General features: G+C 44.8%; 1 protein-coding gene across 1 annotated transcript in view; it reads left to right on the plus strand.

Annotated features, from left to right (window-relative positions):
* LOC146809359 (uncharacterized) overlaps positions 1-22637 on the plus strand; it is a 133803-nt gene that overhangs the window by 69425 nt on the left and 41741 nt on the right. The window contains exon 2 of the mRNA XM_085616158.1: positions 22423-22511. Within this exon, the coding sequence (XP_085472284.1) occupies positions 22423-22511 (89 nt within the window). The remainder of the gene's footprint in view (positions 1-22422; positions 22512-22637) is intronic.

Consider the following 22637-nt stretch of genomic DNA (forward strand, 5'->3'; position numbering starts at 1 on the left):
TCATCCTTAGTAACCTCAAGGGAGATGCGGTACACTTTCAAGTGGCGAATGGTTTAGCCCTCGTAGACGACGTCGATAAACTCCGAGAGTTGCCTAAAATTATTGCGGAGGCTTATAGAACTATTGGCCGCAGTAGTTTGGGGATTAAACCTAATATTATCATTGCAGATGTGCAACAGCAAACTAAGGCGGGTTTGTCTGTCAAAAGACAATCGTCCAGCTTTTCCTAAACAGAATTGGAGAACTAAGAAACAAGGAAAACAGCGACAGAAACAGGGGTCTCGTCCTGCGTCACCGGTACAGGCGATTAGTGAACGCACATATGATTTGCGCGATCGCACTAGAATTAGGTCACCTGATAGATTTCAGGTTACTGAACAACGTTCTTCTCGTTCTTCACAGGAAACATCGGCCTCGCAGTCCGGTGGCAGAGAACGTGGCAAAGGTCAGGGTGCCCAACAAGGATGTGAGCAAACCCGTCAGCCTGACAGTAAGGGCAAGCAGGACGAATTTGCACGTCAACGTCCCCCGTTTCAGAAAAAGAAGGTTGCTGCCCTAACAGCAAGGTATGCCACAGATAGTTAGAACGCAGCTTCAGATCCTGACATGGGCACTAACGCTGCTCGACAGCGCAGCGGAGGTTACAGTAGTGCGGCAGCACTGCGTCCATATCTGGAGGCGACAGCAACTGACACATTCATTACTGTAGAAACTGCGGATACTAGAGTGGCTCCCCCTGACAGACTATATGATGTAGTCCTTTCAATTGAGGGTGACATACAACGTACAATACAAGGGATTTTTTGGGATAATCTGACTTCTACATATGACATTCTATTGGCGGAGGCAGACTGGCTCCCGGCTTTCGTTTTGGCTGCTCCTAGAGGGGAGGAGGTAATCCTCATATCTTTCACGCACAAAGGATCACACTCAAAAATTTGCAGAAGAGTGGGCCCAGGTGCTTGCTCCGGCTTTGTACCGTACCCAGGTTGGGTGGGATAAATTGTTGCCAAGCCATGAGATTCCTTTACGGTCTATGCCCCAGCCGCAACCCCAATATCCCATGCGCCGTGAAGCTAGATCTCACGTCGCAGAAATCCTTGAACAATTGGAATATCAAGGTGTTATTGAAACCTGTGTGTCACCATCTGTTCACTGTAACTAAACCTGATGGGTCGTACCGCCTAGTTTTGGATTACCGGCATTTGAACTCACATTGTCGAACTTGTGCTGTACAAAATATCCACAGTTCTGCCCTCGTTGATAGTCTCGTGAGAAAACGGTTTAAGACCACACTTGACATATCTAATGGCTTTTTCAGCCATAATCTGTCCTCTATTAATAGTCAATGGACAGCCGTTACTTCTGGCGGAAAACAAAAACAGTTTAAGAGATTAGGCATGGGCTATAACAACAGCCCTGGCGTCTTTGCCGCGCGTGTAGTCTCTCTGTTAGAGAGCATTGACACTGATGCGTACCTCGTATGTTGATGATATCTATCTCACAGGCGACAAATTATGGCTGCATCTGGGTCGCGTTGACCGCATCATTGTTATGTTTGCGGACCTCGGTTACAAATTCAACTTTGCAAAGTCACACATTGCAGAGTATACAGTGTTGTTTTTGGGCTATTAACTCAACAGTGAAGGTCGAGGATTAGCCCCTCACTTCCTAGAGAAGTGCGCATGTTTGCGTGCTCCGACAACACTGAAAAAACTACAATCTTTGCTGGGTTTCCTAAATTTCGGGCGTACTTACATTCCCGATTATGCCCATCGTATCAAGCTGCTACATGCCTTGGTACAACCTAATTTTCCAAATCGAGCTGGCTGCCAGAACATTCAGCTATCTTGCAATGTTTGCAGGCTGACCTTCTTGCTTCGAAATACTTACTGTCACGTGATAACCGCACTAACCTGGTAATAAAAATGATGCCGGGCTCAGTGGGTTTCACGTACTTAACATTCAATGAGGGCGATACAGTCCCCATTGCTTACAAATCACACTTGTACACTTCGGCTGAGATACGTTTTTCCACAAAAAAGTTTTGACTGCAGTGCAGATGGCAATTCTTAAGGAGAGAGCACTGTCACAGGGGATACGCATGTTGGTTGTCACACCATATCCTGCTCTTGAGGCTCTTGAGGCAGTGACGAAAGCCAGTGTACCTAATTCTAAAGCTTTGCATCCACGTTGGATACAATGGGCAACGTCCTTGACATCACCTGATGTCACCTACATCTTTGATGCCTCATTGCAGACTCAGGAGTACTTGCAGTATGAATTCGTTCATCCAGCTCCTCTGTCTTTGCGCCCACTTGAGGATTATCATTGTGTCATATACACAGACGGTTCTGCGCAACCGGCAACGGAACCAAAGCATGCTTATTCGGCGACCTGCGCAATTGTGGCTGGTACTTTCGTGAATGGTGAATTCAAGTCTGATGTTGTGCATACGCAGTCATTGGGTGATTGTACCACACAGTTGGCAGAGCTACGTGCTCTTGTGCTTGCACTGGAGTTTGCTGATCCACTCGTTACAACTCTTATAGTGAGTGACTCATTTTACTGTGTTCAGTCTTTTAATGACAATTTATTCTTTTGGTCTCAAAATGAATATTGTGATTCCAAAGGTAGGACAATTAAGCATAAAATGCTTTGGGTTCGAGTGGCAGAACTTAAACAGAATCTGCCTCTCGTGAATGTGATTCACACTCTTGGGCACGAGCAAATTGGTGTCCACGCTGTCGCGAACAGCTTAGATGACGAAGCAGCGAAAACTGTAGTGGCAACATATCTAGTAGCAGCAGTTACAAGATCCAAAAGTAAGATTGATGATGACATCTTGGCAGCTATTGCTGCAACAGAGAAGGGTAGTAATTACCCTACAGGTTTCCCTTCTCGGTACTCTTATCATTTAAGTCCTGATAAAGTTCCCTATGTGAGAATTAACGACGTTGGTGACAGGTTGATTCCCAACGCGGACTGCAGACTTTCTTTGATAACAGCGGCTCACGAAGGTATGGCCTCTGCCCATGCCGGTGTTTCAGCGACTGTTACTCTCTTACAACAACGTTACTGGTGGCGCGGCTTGTATAAACAAACTCTTGCTTATGTTCTTAATTGTGACATTTGCCAGCAGATTAAACCTTCGACTGCCACGCGCCCACCGCAAACGCAGTTGTACATCTCTAATAAACCACTTGGGTGTGTTTATTAAGATCACGGCGGTCCTTTCTCCTCTGATACTGCGTATAAGTACATCTTAGTTGCAGTAGATTTGTGCACACATTTTCTTTGGGTGTGGCCACAAAGGAGTGCTGATGCTTGAACTGTCATCAGGGATTTGCGTGTCTTTGTGGGAATTTTTGCATGTGGAACCCTTCATTCTGACCAAGGTCCTGTGTTCACCTCTAAGGCGTACAAAGAAGCCATGAGATCTTTGGGGGTCCAAGTCAAATTTTCGTCTCCATACCGGCCTGAGGGCAATAGTGTTGTGGAATGGATGAACCGTGACTTAAAGCAATCCCTGACAGCTAGGGTTTTAGGCACTGGCAGGAACTGTTTAGCCCATCTGTATAACGTACAACGTGCACTTAATAATCTCCCTAGAAGGTCTCTCTGTGGGCGGACCCCATACGAAATGCTCTTTGGCATAAAGATGTTTGTCCCGGACCTTGATGGTCTAGACATGGCAGTGTCAGCCGCACCCTTTGACGTAGATGATCACTGTGCTGTATTGCAGAATCTACAAGAGACCAGAGACAGTCTTGCAAAGGAACACTTGCCCTCCACAACTGATGCTGCGCTTCAGATTCCGGTAGTCGGCTGGCTACTTCGAGTTGGTGACCTGGTCCGTGAGAGGGTGGAGAACAAGAAGGAGTTCGGCCCCTCTTATCGTGCTCCAGTACCAGTGCTTGGCGTGCAGGGTACAAGAACAGTCATTTTACCTCCACTTCCTGGTCGCAAGGATAACAGGTACATCTCCATTGACAATGTCAAACTACAGCGAGTGGCCGATTCTTCTTAGTATGACTCTAGCGGTCTCTTCTCCAGCGATGCTGAGAAATTCTGTTTTGGCTTCGGTAAATACCAACAACCCTGACATTGCCATCGAGACGCAGACAGTTACTAATCCTTTGTTGCCTCCACCGGCTGGTGGTGGATCTGAAGATACTGAGTACGCTTACCCCACAGATGTACCGTTGCCCGGTTTACAATCAACTGCAGTTGACCAGTCACGATTTTCATTTGATACTAACTCTATGACTTCCAATCCCCCATCGAAACTTACTATTTTTGCAACTTGGTTTAAGAGACATTTTTTAATCGCCCCTTGGACTTACATGTGGCTGTTGCTCATGAGTATCTTTTTGTTTATGTCCATTGGATTTGTGGTGATATTTTTTCGTCTTGTAAATGGACACTATCTCACCGAAAGATCTGCAATTAGACTAATTGATGGAACTTTGGCCCCCCACTCCTCATCGCACATCAAGAAAAGGGACCAGACTTTTGTGAATATTACTGCCTGCCCTGTGTTGGATGGGATTGTGTGGGATGCTGATAAAGTTCAAATTCATGGTCATACAAAGGTGATTAATGTCCCAAATGTTCTTCGTGTTTCTATGGGAGATGTTGTGAAACAAAACATCCGCTCTGATGATTGGGACGTCCAGGCCATAGAAGCACTGTTTTCTGATCTGAAATATTATGCTGCCTTTGATGCTGAAGATTTGTTTTTAGACACAGCTAATCATGGGGAGTTATTTTTCTACCAACAATATGGTAATCACTTCTTACATAAAGCCAATACATTTAGAAATTTTGTTAATTACAAGCAATGGAACATTGTCCCGCGCCAATTGAAGGTAGCTCTAAAACCTTAGTGAACAAATTTACATATTTTACGGATTTCAGTGTATCTAACCCTGAAGCATTTTGTTTTAAGTTAGCTGCGGAGCCAGCTTCTAAAGTTAGACTGACTTCGACTAAATTGTTATATTCCAAATCCTTTATGGATGAGTTGACTATAAGGGGTTATGACCTGTGGAAAGACACCATTGATCTTAAATCACTTTGGGGTTCTAAACCATGGCAGGTACAAGGAACTGAGGCTCTGCATTGTGCTTGCTTTATCCCAAACCACATGTTATTTTTGAATTCTACCATTTTTCAAACCACCTGCTTTGGATTGGCTACTTCTAAAAAGATTAATTCCCCCTCCATTCCTGATCTGGGTGCTTACCCAAAATGGGATAATCACACAGATCTGTCCCTTGAGGCGTTGCAGTCATATATTACTAACACATCCTTCAACATTTCCAATTTAAATCGTGAAGGATGGTTGATATGGCAGAAGAGCTCAGATTCCTGTCAACATCGTTTTCTGGGTCTATACCCTGGTTATACACAGGTTAAAGTGGACCCACGCTTTCAATCTTCCCATTCGGTTACTACCTATTCTGTAGGGAAGTTATATCAGACCTGGCTGCAACATTCCACCTTGGCATCTGTTAAACTTCATTTATCAAAATTGCATGACAAAATACATTTGAATGATTTTGTTAAGGGTCCTGTGGGTGGCAGGTCCAAAAGATGGGTATATGCTATTTATAACGAAGTTTGGAAATTATCGCAAATTGAAGCGGCCTCCAGATTGAGAGCTATTGATCAAGCAAATTTGGAAAAAGTGCTAGCTGTTATCGATAATAGCATTAACACCCTTTCTTCCATAATTTACACATTCGATAATATTGTTTCATCTGTTGTGGATATTGTACAGGATGATATGTCTGTTTTATATCATGGCCAAAATCAATTGCGTTCTATAATGCAGTTTGCATGGACTTTGCAAACGTTGAAGGCTGGGAAAGTTCCCTGGGACTACATGAATACATCTTCTTCATTCCTGCTGTTTAATCTGACTGCAAAACAACAGATCATGTCCATGAAAGATGCAACATACTCATTACTGCATATTGAAAAGTTGGAACCTTTGCCTTTTTCTGTGGCCGAACTGAACTCCGCAGTGTGGCTTATCCACGGGTTAATCACCTTGCCATTTCCTATGTTTAAGTTCAGTTCCTGTATGAAAAATTATGCCCTAGGCAGATATGAACCATTGGGTACTGCTTTTCTGCATGAAGTTTGGTCACTCCTGTTTACATACAGATGCATGAGAGAAGGTAAATAGGTTTATTTGAAAGGTGAGGAATGCACTTCCACACCTGATCACTCAGTAGTCTGTAGGCACATCCAATTGTATGGTGCATGCAACGTTCAGGCACCGAATTTAGCTTGCATTCTGAAAGGTATTCCGGTGCCAGCTATTACGCCCACTTTTACATTGTTAGCTAACGGTAGTTATTTGCTTTTAAATAATGAGGCTTGCTGCGGGATGCTAGTGGGTATTCCCTACATTGTGACTGTCTCACAAAGAGTAGTCTGCTGTAAAAATGTCCTTTTCCCGCCCCCGCATGGGAGGCTGGATGTATCCATCTGGCCTTCCATCCCAACCTTGAAAGCAGAGTTCAACAAGATGAGCACAATAAGGGCTCTATTGTCTCAAAAAGAAGTGGCTCTGACTTCCTTCCGTGAAACATTTGTCCTTCACGTAGCAAACACACGCACCGTGGTGCATGCACTTTTAAATACTGATCTCCCCCTTCATTTCGGTGCTCTGATTCACACTATATTAAATGCCTCGTCAACAACTGGCTTGGCTCATTTTTTCAAAGTTGTGGGCTCCAGCCTCGTGACCTCTTTCCAAACAATTTTTGGTGTGATACGGGCATTTTTTCATTCTATTTTTTCCAGCGTCTTCGGCGGGCTCCCGTTGATTCTCCCCCTCGCGGCTGGTGTGCTCCTGTTGGTCTGCTTGTTGCACAATGGCTGCACAATATGTGTCACAGGACAGCCGGCCCCGGCTGCTCCATCTTCGTAACCGGATGCTTGAGTATTATGGAACGTTGCCACTGGCCACTTTAAGCACAACCTATGGATTGTCCTTCCGATTTTCTCACTTTACTTGCGTGCAACCTGTTTTTCATTGCCTAGATTGTCCCTTCGAATGGGCTCTGGATTTGTGCCTGTCGAACTCGGTGTCTCCTGCCCCGGATTATGATCGACTTATGAGTCCCTTGGTGGCTCATGAGTTGGTCTGTTCTGGTATTAGGATTATGGCCTGTGGAGCGGCACATGGAGTCCTAGGGAATTGGGACATCTATACGGCAGCGTATGACTTCTTGGCGAGAAGTTACATCGAAGAACACTCAAGTTGCCCTCTGATTGTGCTAGAGGCTCCAGTTATCGAGAAACATGTATGTTCATTTACTTTGTTAGACTGGATGGTGGACACTTCTACCGAACAGAATAATGACTTCCTCTTGGAGGCTGTTGCTACTTATTGTGCTTACACGTTGATGGATTAACTTGGAAGTCGACCCACTTCCGTTATTTACACAATCTTTTTTTACATTTTTTTTTCTCTTTCTTTCTTTTCTCCCTTTTTTTGTTTTTTGACTCGCTATTTAGGCTGTGCTGAGCCTTTGCGAGTTATTACATTAGGCGTTTTTTCTTTTTTCCATTTTTTACGCGGATTTTTCGAACTTTCACTGCCATTTACATGAATTTGCAATACATGCCCTTGGTTCTGTCACTGTTGAACTTGAACTCTGCGTTCCTGAATTGTATCCCTGTTTGTTTGTGGTCCGATCAAGGGGGGGTGTAGTGGAGACGGAGGTTCAGGTACACACAGTGCTATGTTAGTATAAGCGTCTTAGAAGTTAAAACGCCATCTTGCGACTTTTGCTGATTTTGCACACGACACTGCTGATAGATGTTAAATGAAATCTGCTTGCTTGCCTTTTCTTCACATGAGAGCGGTCTGTTGTTCACATCCCTAGATGTGCACCGCGACCTTGGTCTGAACATTGTGTGCAGACACAGTCAGAGCCAACAAACAATGTATGCTTTTGAATTCAGGTTGATTAAACCACGTTCTAGCCATAACACGCACACAGCTGCAAATATCTGAAACTCGAGAGCCTTTTATATGGCAGTTTGCATGCATGAGATACGCACTTTGGAGAAGACTTTTTCCAGACACTGAGCAAAGCTGATCCTGTGATGTGATTCACCTAAGCTGATATTTACGGTATGGGGTTCCCCATTCAAGCCTAGAGACCTTCTCTTAGTATAATAATACTAGCTTATTAGCGAAGGGAGAGTGGTTGTATTCCACTATCATTTGTAACATGATTTCTCCCTTCATTTTCCATGGTATTGTAACAATGCTGATGGTTTTATTCTTAATCATTTGTCTGCTTATGTTAGCCAAAGTACTGCATCTTAGGACCCGTGGTTTATAAAATAAACATTGTAAACTTTACTGTGTCTCTGATTATCCTTGTTGTGGACTGATATGAGAATAATAACGAACAGGTATTTCTGATTCCCGCCATTCCTGAGAGTACTCTAAGTCGCATGTTCTGGGTTGTCTCATCATTGGTAGCTTCGAGATGATACGGAGAGCGAATGAGACACTGATGCTAGTCGGATAGGGGTTCTGGGTACTGAGGTGAGTTTTTGGTACACCACAATTCACTGAGGTCCTGGTTTCCTGTGCATAGTTCTGTGCATGAGCAGAATCCCTGCAACACTGTGTGTGCTGGTCCCTGGGTCTCTCTCACAGTGTGTTAGACCCTCACTGTATGGTGATGATCCTGGTTTGTGTCTCTCTGTGGTGTTCTATTGGCCTATGTCTGTGCTGTGTGTGCTGGTCCCTGGGTCTCTCTCACGGTGTGTTAGACCCTCGCTGTATGGTGATGGTCCTGACTTGTGTTTCTCTGTGCTGATCCACTGGCTTGAGTCTGTGTGTGATGACAGCTGCATCCCTCTGGTGATGTTATACTCTCTCTCTGTCTGCTCAAACAAGCCTTTGTTTCTGTGTTTGTGGCTCTCTTTGTCTTGTCCACTCCTCCCAAGTCTCTGCGTGTTGATTCCTGGCCCTTTGTCACACTGTGGTGAATGTTACCTGTTTCTTTTTTTTAAATATATTTTTATTAGCATTTAAAATTGTATACAGAACACATCATGGCCTGCATTCACGAAACATGCTAGTGAACACATGTCCTAATCCAGCATAGACAAAATAATGTTCCCTGTCTATGAAAAAACAATTGTCTAAATTGTATAACAGCGTGCAGTCCCATGATATTTTACCGCCATGTTATGTGACAACCTAGAAAGCTAAAGAGAAAACATTAAACAATAAACAGTAACCCCTCTTCCTTCCCTTCCTTCAAAGCGATTCAAGTCTGCTCACTGTGATAACCAGTAGTTTTGACGTAATTTTGTTAGTCAAGTGGCGGGCTAGCATGTTTGGGCGTCCACCTGGGTTGTCCTCCTGGGTACCTTCCCTCACACTACTCTGCTGAGTAGGCTGTCCCTGACCTTTCTGGAGGTCTGTTATCATGGATGCCCAAGGTAGTCTATAGTCCTCAGCCTTTTCATCCTTCCTTACAAATCTCATCCGAACCAGTTCCGCTGTCGCCCACTCATTCGTGTCCCGTAGCCAGTCTAAATATGATGTTCCCTGTTTCATGTGTCTTTATTGTTAGTCCTTTGAGTTATCACTGCACTTTGCTGGCTTCTGTGGCCTGATTTCTGTCTCTTCTCTGTCTGGTTCCGGCCCGGGTTTTACTTGGCTCACCCTGGAACCTGTAATTTTAAATGAAGATTCCTCTTGGTCTGGTTCCGGCCTACCTCGCTTTAGTCCGAGGGCCTGTGTCACTTCCTGTGTTGGTGTTGGGTCTTGTATCCTACCCCAGTTTGTACTAGGTCCGGGTGAAAGAAAACTGACACTGGCGTAATTCACGCACTTTCGTGTTAGACTAGTTACATGAGATTCCCAAAATTATGCTACATTGTGTAAGCTCTCACCGTTTGTGGCAAAAGCGTGCAGGAATAACACGAACTGCCAGAACGCGAGCCACTGTTGAGCATGCCAATTTTTCATGCTACATTTCTTCCAGGAAATGCATCCTTGTGTCAAAAATTGACATGAGGACGCACTTAATGCTAAAATAAAGCACATTGGCCACATGTACGTAGGTTCCATTTTGCAATTACCTATTAGCGTATTTTTGCGTTTTGCTATCAGGTAATCGCAAACACCTATGAACTAATTTGTCTTTAACACATTTAGTGATTCCTAATGTGGTCGCAATTGATGTACCTTATGAGGTAGGTTGCAATTTACAATCCATTGGGAATCGCTAAAAACACAGGGAAGGTGACCTGCTGGGGACAGCATACCACCATGTCTGTGTTTGCATTTAAATAAAGCAATGTTGTTTTTAAAAATGCAGCCTGTTTTTCTTAAAAACGGGATGCTTTTCAAAAACAAAAATTAAAAGTTTATTTTCGTTTTTTAAGAGTAGTAAGTGGTCCGTGGGACCACAGCTGTGTCTTATAAAAAAGTTTTAAAATACATTCACAAAGGGGAAGTGGTCCCCTGGCGACCACTTTATGTTTGCCAATGGGTCACCAACAATTTGAAGTTTGTGGAAAAATGCAAATGTTTTGCGACCGCATTTCGGTCGCAAAACATTCTTACATACCACTGTGAGTGGCTATTAGGAAGGGATGCCCTTAACATGCTCCTTTCTAATACTGAATCACTAACCCAATTTGCGATTCGGTAATAGGTTATCGAAGCGCAAAATGGGCTCTTGTACATAGAAACATGTTTTTTTCCGGTACAAAACCTGTGAATCGGGCCATTTGTGAAATGAAAAAAGCTACGTACACGTGGCCCTTAAATACGGATTCGCATTTCACAGAATTACATGTAACTTTGTGAAAGTCTCGTGAAATTTTGCATAATACTCAAAAGCAAAGTACACAACGTTTTAACATCCCTTTTGCACCTATATACTATACTGTCTCTCCGTGGTCCCAAGGATCTCAGTGTCTTAGTCGGTGGCCCCGTGTTTAAGGGTGTTGGTTCCTGAGCCCCCTGTGTGCTGTGAGTTAATCCTTTTTTGTCAGATCACAGCCAGTAGCCTAGCTAGTGTGTCATTGGCTATAGCGGGAAGAGATGGGCCCACTGGCTGCTGTTTGAATCATAAAAGGCAGCAATGTTCAGGGCTCTGTGCGCCCTTCAGGCCTGTTGGGCCTCGGTGCCACTGCACCTGCTGCACCACCGCCTCTGTTGCATCTGACGTTATCGAGTCACTCTTTATTGCCCTCCTGCCTGGGCTAGATTCTCTGTGTCTGTCCATCTGTCGCGTGCTAAGGTGGACGCTGTCCTTTCACTGCTGCTATCTCTCTATCTCACTGATTGGTTTCCTATCAGGCACTGATCGATCCGCAGCCCTTCTGCTGTTTGCTCAGACTCCATCCAGCCTTATTGACAATTAGAAGGAAAGGTGACATTTGTGAAGTGGCGACTGGCAAAGAGCCCTGGCAATAACCGGCGGAAGGAATGCTGCATGTCACCTGTGGCAGGTAGCCACTTCCATCCCCAAGGCTCGTGCCGCCAGGGGCTATAAAAGAAGCGAGGGATGACACCAAAGAACTCACAAGCCTTAGAGTTCCAGGTGACACGAGGTGCATCAACAGAAGCCCACGCCATACCCAGTACACGGTGAGTACGGGCTCCACTGCTTGCGTGCACATTCTGGGACATATTTACAAGCCACTAGCGCTACAGAGAGCGTCACTTTTTATGGCACTCCTGTGGGGCTCTACGTAGGTCCATATTTACAAAGCCACGCTAAAGCACTTTGCGTGGCTTAATGCAGCCTTGTAAATAGGCCCTCTGCAACCCAGTTTTCTGCAGCAAAGGGACGTGCAATGCTGGGCTGTGGGCATTCCCAGCAACACCCATGGCTTTTTGACCCTGCTGCAGATTTACAAGGATCTAAACGAACGCCTTTCAAAAGGAGGCAATAATGTGGCGCTGCAAGGAGAAATACTTTTATTTCTCCTAGTTTTTTGCTCTTTCTTCTGTCTTATCCAGCACACATAGGAGCAAAACACCATTAATGATTGTTTTTGTGCAGGAAGGTGTGCCTTCCTGCACAAACACAATCATCCCTACAACGCAGGCAAGGATGCCTCCATTAGCACTAGGCAACATTTTTAGTACTGGCGCAAGGGTGAGCACAGGGATGCACCGTATTCTTGTTAATTTGGCGCATCCCAGTGTTTCGAAAATGATGCCGCTCGGCACAGCAAAATTGCTTGCGGCACCACGCTGCGCCATTTTCATGTACTATGCCCCTCTGTGTTTAGCTGCACAGTGTGTTTATATCAGGACAGACTCTAACGTCAGTACATGATAACCTACTGCAGTGCACGAGCCGGTACTGCTCAGTTTGTGCCTGTGTTGGTTATAGGTGGGCAAGCCACTGACAGCACGAGACACATGCCTGGCTCCGCTATGCTCGAGATCCTATTGGACCCTCCAGCCCAAAACAAGCCTTGCTTTCCTGTGGCTTCTGCCTGTCACCCACTCTCTAACTTCATGCCCCAAGAATGAAAGACAAAGCAGTGACCTTTGATATAAAACGATCAACAGAAAGAGGAACACTCTAGGCCTGAATTGAACATTGCAAAACCCTGGGATCAATTCTAGGCAATTCTTTTATTCTTCTGAGCCTCCCTTTTCTTCTTTATGGCCTATAAGATTACCTTCAGATACCTGAGTTCAGGATGTGGAGGACAGTGCACAAACCCTTGTGTTTGATTTAATCTGTATATGGTATAAAGTACCCCCTGCCATGCATGGTAAATAACGCTCCCGTTTTTTACTCTTTACAGATTTTGACAGATAACTGCAAACAGAAAACAATGTGTTTTCTGCCAGTATTTATTTTTAAAAACTGAAAAATACAGAAAATTGTGCTTCTTGAGAGTGACTCCCCATGCTGTCCTTCATAAATTCCAGCCCAACAGCTGAGCAGATAGGAAGCATAAGTAGTTAAAAAATAACATGAGATTTTCTTAACCCCTTCGCTGCCAGGCCTTTTCCCTCTCCTGTGCCACGCCCTTTTTTGGCTATTTGGGGTAGTGTGTGCTGAGGCCCCTGTAACTTTTTGACCACATAAGGCATCCACGCCAAATTTGCGTCCTTTTCTTCCAACATCATGGGGCTTCTGAAGGTACTCAGGGTTTGTGGATTCCCCTGGGGGGGTCACAGAAATGAGCCAAAATACAGCAAAATTTAGTTTTTTGGGGGGAAAATGGGAAAAGGGCTGCAAATGAAAGCTTCTGGCTTTTTCCCTGCAAGTGTTATCAAAAAAGGGTTTGTGGGGCTGAAATCACCATTTTCCCAGCTTTTAGGGGATACCAGACTTTTGTCAGAAACCCAACATTTTTTACACAGTTTTGGCATTTTTCTGGGACATAGCCTATTTTTGCTATTTTTTGTGCTTTCAACCTCCTTCCAGTTAACCCCTTCAGTGCCACGCCCTTTCCCCGCCCTGTGCCGGGCATTGCATTAGCGGGCGGGGTTCATGACGAGATAGTCTCGTCATGGGCACAGCGCAACCGCGCTCCGGCACTGAAGCGGTTAATGGTAGAAATGGGTACAAAAGCAATAATGGATCCTGGAAAGCTATACATTTTTGAGAAGTAGACAAAATTCTGAATTCAGCAAGGGGTCATTTGTGTAGATCCATCAAGGTTTTTTTTATAGAAACAGTTAAATATAGGATAAATTGAAAATTTGTTGAATAAAAAAGCCTTTTGTGTCAACGTTTTCACCTGTAACTTCTTATAATTATGACAGCTCTTTGAAAGCAATATACCGTTACATCCGCTGGACATTACTAGTTGTGGGGATATATAGGACTTGTAGGTTCACCAAGAACCTGACAAACCCAGAGCCAAAAACTGAGCAGCAACTTGCAATGGTTTTTTATTATGTACCGGGTATATAGTAATTATTCTGTAAAAATGTGTACATGGAAAAATCGGTATGAAAGACACCTATGTATTTCTGAAATGGGAACAAAATATAGAGTTTAGAAACAGTAGATATTTGCACATTTCCGAAATTGGGAATACTCATACTAGCATGAGAATTATCAGTCATTTTTTAGAATGACTTCTTTTTTACACAATGTCTTTCATTTGGAAGGCAGAAATGCATCGAAAGTCAATAGGTAATAACAGTTCCTTTACAAATCTGAATTACCCTAAGTCTCCCGATAAAAACGGTACCTCACGTGTAGGGGTAGGCATAGTGCCCACGACAGGAAATGGCTCAAAACCCAACGTGAACACACCACATTTTCACAATGCAAAATTACCCTTTTTTAGCAAAGTGCCTAGCTGTCGTTTTTTAACCCTAGCTCTGCCGGCACCTAGGGAAACCTAACAAACCTATACATTTTTGAAAACTAGACACCCAGGGAAATTCAGGATCGGGTGACTTGACTGCCTCCCACCAGGTTCTGTTACCCAGAATCCCTTGCAAACCTTAAAAATTGCCAAAAAAACTATTTTTTCCCACATTTATCTGGTGGAAAGTTCTGGAATCTGCGTGGATCCACACATTTCCACCCACCCCGCGTTCCCCAAAGTCTTCAGTGAAAAATGGTACCTCACTTGTGTGGGTCAGCCTAGTGCCCGCGACAGGAAACGGCGCAAAACGTAACATGGACACACCTCAATTTCGTAGCGAAAAATGACCCTTTTTTGGCAAAGTGCCTAGCTGTAGTTTTTGAACCATAGCTCTGCCGGCACCTAGGGAAACCTAGCAAATCTATACATTTTTGTAAACTAGACACCCGGGGGAATCCAGGATGGGGTGACTTGACTGCCTCCCACCAGGTTCTGTTACCCAGAATTCCTTGCAAACCTTAAAAATTGCCAAAAAAACCACATTTTCCCCATATTTCTGTGGTGGAAAGTTCTGGAATCTACTTGGATCCCCAAATTTCCACCCACCCAGTGTTTCCCAAAGTCTTCCAAGAAAAATGGTACCTCACTTGTGTGGGTCGGCCTAGTGCCCGCGACAAGAAACAGAGCAAAACGCAACGTGGACACACCTCAATTTCGCTGTGAAAAATGACCCTTTTTTGGCAAAGTGCCTAGCTGTAGTTTTTGAACCATATCTCTGCCGGCACCTAGGGAAACCTAGCAAACCTATACATTTTTGAAAACTAGACACCCAGGGGAATCCAGGATCGGGTGACTTGACTGCCTCCCACCAGGTTCTATTACCCAGAATCCCTTGCAAACCTAAAAAATTGCCAAAAAAAACACATTTTCCCCACATTTCTCTGGTGGAAAGTTCTGGAATCTGCATGAATCCACAAATTTCCACCCACCCCGCGTTCCCCAAAGTCTTCCAAGAAAAATGGTACCTCACTTGTGTGGGTCGGCCTAGTGCCCGCGACAGGAAATGGCGCAAAACGTAATGTGAACACCTCTATTTCACAGCGAAAAATTACCCTTTTTTGGCAAAGTGCCTAGCTGTAGTTTTTGAACCATAGCTCTTCCGGCACCTAGGGAAACCTAGCAAACCTATACATTTTTGAAAACTAGACACCCAGGGGAATCCAGGATGGGGTGACTTGACTGCCTCCCACCAGGTTCTGTTACCCAGAATCCCTTGCAAACCTTAAAAATTGCCAAAAAAAACACATTTTCCCCACATTTCTCTGGTGGAAAGTTCTGGAATCTGCATGAATCCACAAATTTCCACCCACCCCGCGTTCCCCAAAGTCTTCAGAGAAAAATGGTACCTCACTTGTGTGGGTCGGCCTAGTGCCCGCGACAGGAAACGGCGCAAAACGTAACGTGGACACACCTCAATTTCACAGCGAAAAATGACCATTTTTTGGCAAAGTGCCTAGCTGTAGTTTTTGAACCATAGCTCTGCCGGCACCTAGGGAAGCCTAGCAAACCTATACATTTTTGAAAACTAGACACCCAGGGGAATCCAGGATGGGGTGACTTGACTGCCTCCCACCAGGTTCTGTTACCCAGAATCCCTTGCAAACCTAAAAAATTGCCAAAAAAACACATTTTCCCCACATTTCTCTGGTGGAAAGTTCTGGAATCTGCATGAATCCACAAACTTCCACCCACCCCGCGTTCCCCAAAGTCTTCAGAGAAAAATGGTACCTCACTTGTGTGGGTCGGCCTAGTGCACGCGACAGGTAACGGCGCAAAACGCATCGTGGACACACCTCAATTTCGCAGTGAAAAATGAACTTTTTTTGGCAAAGTGCCTAGCTGTCGTTTTTGAACCCTAGCTCTGCCGGCACCTAGAGAAACCTACTAAACCCACACATTTCTGAAAACTAGACACCCTGGGGATTCCAGGGAGGTATGGCTTGCGTGGATCCCCCAACGTTTCCTTACCCAGAATGCCCTGCAAACCTCAAATTCAACTGAAAAATCCCCTTTTTCACACATTTTTGTGTGGGAAAGTTGTGGCATCACCATTTCCTACCACCCAGCGTTCCCCCGGGTCTCCCGATAAAAACTGTGCCTCACTCGTGTGGGAGGCCGAAGTACCCGCGACAGGCAAGGACCCAAAACGTAGTGAGGCGACATGAAAATTGGCTATCTCAAAACGACCTGGTTTTGCAAGGGGGGTCACTTGGGTTTTTGGCCCTGTGCTCGGCGGCCACCTAGGGAAACCTACCAAACCCACACATTTCTGAAAACTAGACACCCGGGGGATTCCAGGGAGGTATGGCTTGCGTGGATCCCCCAACGTTTCCTTACCCAGAATGCCCTGCAAACCTCAAATTTAGCTGAAAAAATGACCTTTTTCACACATTTTTGTGTGGGAAAGTTGTGGCATCACTGGGCTGACAAAAATTTCCTACCACCCAGCGTTCCCCCGGGTCTCCCAATAAAAACGGTGCCTCACTCGTGTGGGAGGCCCAAGTACCCGCGACAGGCAAGGGTCCAAAACGTAGTGCGCCTCAACAGGCAAGGGTCCTAAACGTAGTGCACCTCAAGTCCATTTTTGAGCAGTTATTCTGTTAAAACTGCGTCTCCACTGTTTTTAACCTTGTCACATGGACAGATATTATTAAAAACGTTTTTCTGTCCTAGTTGACAATTTTAACACCACTTCTTTACACTTTTTCATCGTTTTTTGCACTGCTTCCATCACCATCATTAATACTTGATAGCCACACTAAGATTCGAGACAGATACCTCATCTCAAAATGAACAGAGAGGTTTAAGTCGCCCATTCTATCTGCAGCCTTGATCAACCTGATGGCTCGGTTAGGGCTATCGGATCCCAAATGATGTGGGCTGTTATTCTGGTGGCTGATGGGATTCATGATTCATTTTTGATTATGGAACATATCTGAACTGCTTGATTTCTTATGTTAGTGCCTAGATTTCTTTGTTGTGATGATAGTCTTTAGATATTTAAGGGATTCGTTTTCTAGTAGTCGATAAATATTTTCCCTTTGACCCTCCTTTGATATATTATAGCTCTCTTTAATATATCTTGTTATACAATAAGTGAGATGATGCCAGCACTTTCCAGCAGAGCAGATACATCAGTAATGGCCAGAACCAGAACTTCTCAGCAAGGATACTATACTCTTAATGGGCAGTACCAGCACTTCACAGCTGGGATGCGATACTCCGAGCAGTATCAGAAAGTTACAGCTGGGATGCTAGACTCCTAATGAGGAGTATCAACACTTCACAGCTTGGCTGCTATACTCTTGATAGGCAGTACCAGCACTTCACAGCTGTGATGCTATACTCCAAGCAGTATCAGAAAGTTACAGCTGGGATGCTAGACTCCTAATGAGGAGTATCAACACTTCACAGCTGGGCTGCTATACTCCTAATGAGGAGTATTACCACTTCACAGCTGGGCTGCTAAACTCTTGGTAGGCAGTACCAGCACTTCACAGCTGGGATGCGATACTCCGAGCAGTATCAGAAAGGTACAGCTGGGATGCTAGACACCTAATGAGGAGTATCAACACTTCACAGCTGGGCTGCTATACTCCTAATGAGGAGTATTACCACTTCACAGCTGGGCTGCTAAACTCTTGGTAGGCAGTACCAGCACTTCACAGCTGGGATGCGATACTCCGAGCAGTATCAGAAAGTTACAGCTGGGATGCTAGACTCCTAATGAGGAGTATCAACACTTCACAGCAGGGCTACTATACTCTTGATAGGCAGTACCAGCACTTCACAGCTGTGTTGCTATACTACGAGCAGTATCAAAAAGTTACAGCTGGGATGCTAGACTCCTAATGAGGAGTATCAACACTTCACAGCTGGGCTGCTATACTCTTGATAGGCAGTACCAGCACTTCACAGCTGTGATGCTATACTCCAAGCAGTATCAGAAAGTTACAGCTGGGATGCTAGACACCTAATGAGGAGTATCAACACTTCACAGCTGGGCTGCTATACTCCTAATGATTAGTATTACCACTTCACAGCTGGGCTGCTAAACTCTTGGTAGGCAGTACCAGCACTTCACAGCTGGGATGCGATACTCCGAGCAGTATCAGAAAGTTACAGCTGGGATGCTAGACACCTAATGAGGAGTATCAACACTTCACAGCTGGGCTGCTATACTCCTAATGAGGAGTATTACCACTTCACAGCTGGGCTGCTAAACTCTTGGTAGGCAGTACCAGCATTTCACAGCTGGGATGCTATACTACGAGCAGTATCAAAAAGTTACAGCTGGGATGCTAGACTCCTAATGAGGAGTATCAACACTTCACAGCTGGGCTGCTATACTCCTAATGAGGAGTATTACCACTTCACAGCTGGGTTGCTAAACTCTTGGTAGGCAGTACCAGCACTTCACAGCTGGGATGCGATACTCCGAGCAGTATCAGAAAGTTTCAGCTGGGATGCTAGACTCCTAATGAGGAGTATCAACACTTCACAGCTGGGCTGCTATACTCCTAATGAGGAGTATTACCACTTCACAGCTGGGCTGCTAAACTCTTGGTAGGCAGTACCAGCACTTCACAGCTGGGATGCTATACTACGAGCAGTATCAAAAAGTTACAGCTGGGATGCTAGACTCCTAATGAGGAGTATCAACACTTCACAGCTGGGCTGCTATACTCCTAATGAGGAGTATTACCACTTCACAGCTGGGCTGCTAAACTCTTGGTAGGCAGTACCAGCACTTCACAGCTGGGATGCTATACTCCGAGCAGTATCAGAAAGTTTCAGCTGGGATGCTAGACTCCTAATGAGGAGTATCAACACTTCACAGCTGGGCTGCTATACTCCTAATGAGGAGTATTACCACTTCACAGCTGGGCTGCTAAACTCTTGGTAGGCAGTACCAGCACTTCACAGCTGGGATGCTATACTACGAGCAGTATCAAAAAGTTACAGCTGGGATGCTAGACACCTAATGAGGAGTATCAACACTTCACAGCTGGGCTGCTATACTCTTGATAGGCAGTACCAGCACTTCTCAGCAAGGCTACTATACTCTTAATGGGCACTGCCAGCACTTCCAAGCAGGACAGCTATATTCCTAATGGGTAGTACCAGCAGTTTAAAGCTAGACTACAATAATCATAATGGGTAGTATCAATATTTCTCAGCAGGGGTGCTGTATTCTTAATGGGCAGTGGCAGCATTTTGAGCAGAGCTGCTATACTCCTAATGAGCAGTGCCAGCACTTCTCAGCACGCTACCTTACTCTGAATGGGCAGTACCAACTCCCAACGCTGGGTAGCTCTACTCCCAATGAGCAGTGCCAGCACTTCTCATCACGCTGCCTTACTCTGAATGGGCAGTGCCAACTACCAACGCTGGGTAGCTCTACTCCTAATGAGCAGTGCCAGCACTTCACAGCCCGGCTCCTATGCTCCTGGTGGGCAGTACCTGCACTTCTCAGAATCTGGACTGGCCTAAGTAGTTCTTGAATGGGCAAAGGATATGCTTGACGCCGCTGCTGCAGCGCTTTGCACCTTGCTAAATATTTGTACAAACTCGAGTTGTGGCTGCCCTCACGCCATGGATCTTTGGTTCCAGCTGAGGCTGACATGACAGTCAAAGCATTGCACTAACATGAGGCACGTTAGGGCTCACAAAAACGACAGAGTATTAGATTCGGAAACCATGAAGGCTTATTAAAAGATTAGCACATTTACAAAGCCAAATCACCAAATATTTGAATTTCGATAGCTAGCACATGAATGTATTAGTCAAAACACTTAAAAATAATTCAAAATTGTAAATGCAAAGACAAACTGTTACAACGCTGTCTCAAAATAACACAAAGCGAACTCAATTTCCCACGAAGGGAAACGCGGTTCTGCGAACTGTGAGGCAGTCAGGAACATTAGAGAAGTCGGGGCGATAAGTGCCAGCATGACAGCCTCTGAGAGACAGTAGGAAGCATCTGCTCACAGGCAAATGCAAAAGGAATCGAGCAAAGCTTCTTCTAACAAGAAGGAAAGGACATCTTTGCACTGGTGTAAATAATGACTCTTCTACATTTCGCTACACGCTTCCCACGAAAGTGACCAATCTGGTTAAAGCGCATATCGATAATCCCATTCATTAGTTTCGCAAGCTGGAGCACAGTGAAGTCCCTGCAAGCATTGCTCAAACATCTATTACCTGCAACATCGGAAGATACATTTCTCCCAAGAGGTTCTTTCGCAGGTGCTCATTACTGCGTGCTCCGAGGATTGCGTAAAGTTAAACATTCACACGAGAAAGAAAACTAAATGATATACGGACGATTCAAAGTTGTTGGTACAGCTTTTCTTCTGAAATGAAAAAGTGGGATCCACAGCCAAAAGAACTATGGCAGTCTAACAAGGGTCATTTGAAATGAGTCCTAAGCTAACTAATGTCAGTTAAAACGAGAAAAATGTACAGTAAATACTTTTGCTTATTGCATGTTAAAATTGTTATGTGTGCAAAACTTTTATTTATGAACAATTTATTTGCCACCATTTTGCTTCCTGCTCTGCTTGTCTTCGTTGTGGATCCCCTGGATACCTTGACAACAACCACAAGACTACAACTTCACTGTTTCAAGCTGTGATACAACATTGCTTGAATAGCGGTGACCATGTTGGAAGTAAAAATGGCTGCCCACCTAGATCAGTTATCACAATGATCCTAGCAAGTCTAACATGCCACTACAATAAATAGCGATCACATTACATTCATCAAGATTTATTTTTAGAATTTGGATGCAACTGTGCTGGGTCCCTGCCTATATCTCCAATCTCCTGGTAACATGGGCAATTGTTGAGCCTGGACAAGACCGGCGGCAGCTCCACGGTGACAGCTGTTACCGCCTACCGAAGGCTTAGACTATATGTCTGGGCGATCACATCCTATAGCTTGTCGCTAGCGGAGGATGTGGTCCTTCTGTCTGGTCTGCCACAGAGACGCAGCGGAATTAAAAGGGACAAAACGAGACTGAATCGCAAAATGATTCAAGGTCCTCTCCCTATTAATGTCCAGTTCATTTTTATAAGCCTTGCTGCCCTCTTCTTTGCCATGATTCTTTCAGAGGTCCTTGATCTTCTCTGTCCCTCTTTCAATATCCCTGTTCTCTGCATCAGACTCCCGCCGCATACAGCGCTCGCCTCCTTTATAACTAGGTTCACTCTACATAAGTAGTACACCCACATACATGCTTCTCTCTTCCCCTGGTCCTCCCTCTTGAGGGTGAAGAGGAGTGCCAGGAACTAGGCTCAAGGCAGTAGGAAAAGTAAGATGCCATTAGCAGCAGTCATTGGCTCGTGTATCAGTAGAAGGTTTTCCTAATGCTTGACTAGACAGGCATGAAACTTGGCAGATAAAATATTTGCATAAATCATGATCAGTGTACGTGGACTGATATGTACTGCTGTATAATGCCCGGTGATGGGAACACTCCTTTAGAGATTACCAAAACGGCAATTTCAGTTCCTCGCGCAGGGCTCACTCTTTTAATGCCAATGCAGTACTTTCTGTCTAGTGGAGAGTCACTGTACACCCGCAAAAAAATATTCGAAGTATGAAGCAAGTTCTGTTGAATAACACAAAACCCTTTCTAACAAACTATCTGAATAATGGCATGCAGTAAATGTATGTCCTACCAACCATGATAGCTCAAACAAACTTGCTGGATTTAGAGCCTAGAGGAATAGAAGTCATACAGAGATGGGCACATCACCAAACACTACCATGATAGAGTATTCAGGCTGAACACTGTATGTTAATTTGTATGTGAATATTGTCAGGTAAAGTAACTGCTAGGTCTGTGGTAATGACATTGTACATTCTATGTGGACTCAATATTAGTGATCATTTTTCTTAAGTTTTCCTGTGGGTGCCCGCGGCCTGCATGGTCAGTGTGCTCTTAGTCCAGGAATGCCATTCAGGTACACCCTTTGATGCACTTCCATCTCTCCTCAGATCATCATGGCCTTGGGGATGGTGCTTCGCGTGATGCTGATAATCGGAATCGCTCTGCATTCTTTGAGTGCGCTTCCGCAGCCAATCAGGTAAGAGCTAAACTTAATCAAGCGATACTGCACCATCAGCAAAAGCAGCATACCCAGATGTGTGAATGAGAGCACCATGCTACCTACACACAGTCCATATTACCTCTCTGCTGTTGCCAAGAGATC

The sequence above is a fragment of the Triturus cristatus genome, chromosome 7, assembly GCF_964204655.1.
Source record: "Triturus cristatus chromosome 7, aTriCri1.1, whole genome shotgun sequence".
In the NCBI taxonomy this organism is placed as follows: domain Eukaryota; kingdom Metazoa; phylum Chordata; class Amphibia; order Caudata; family Salamandridae; genus Triturus; species Triturus cristatus.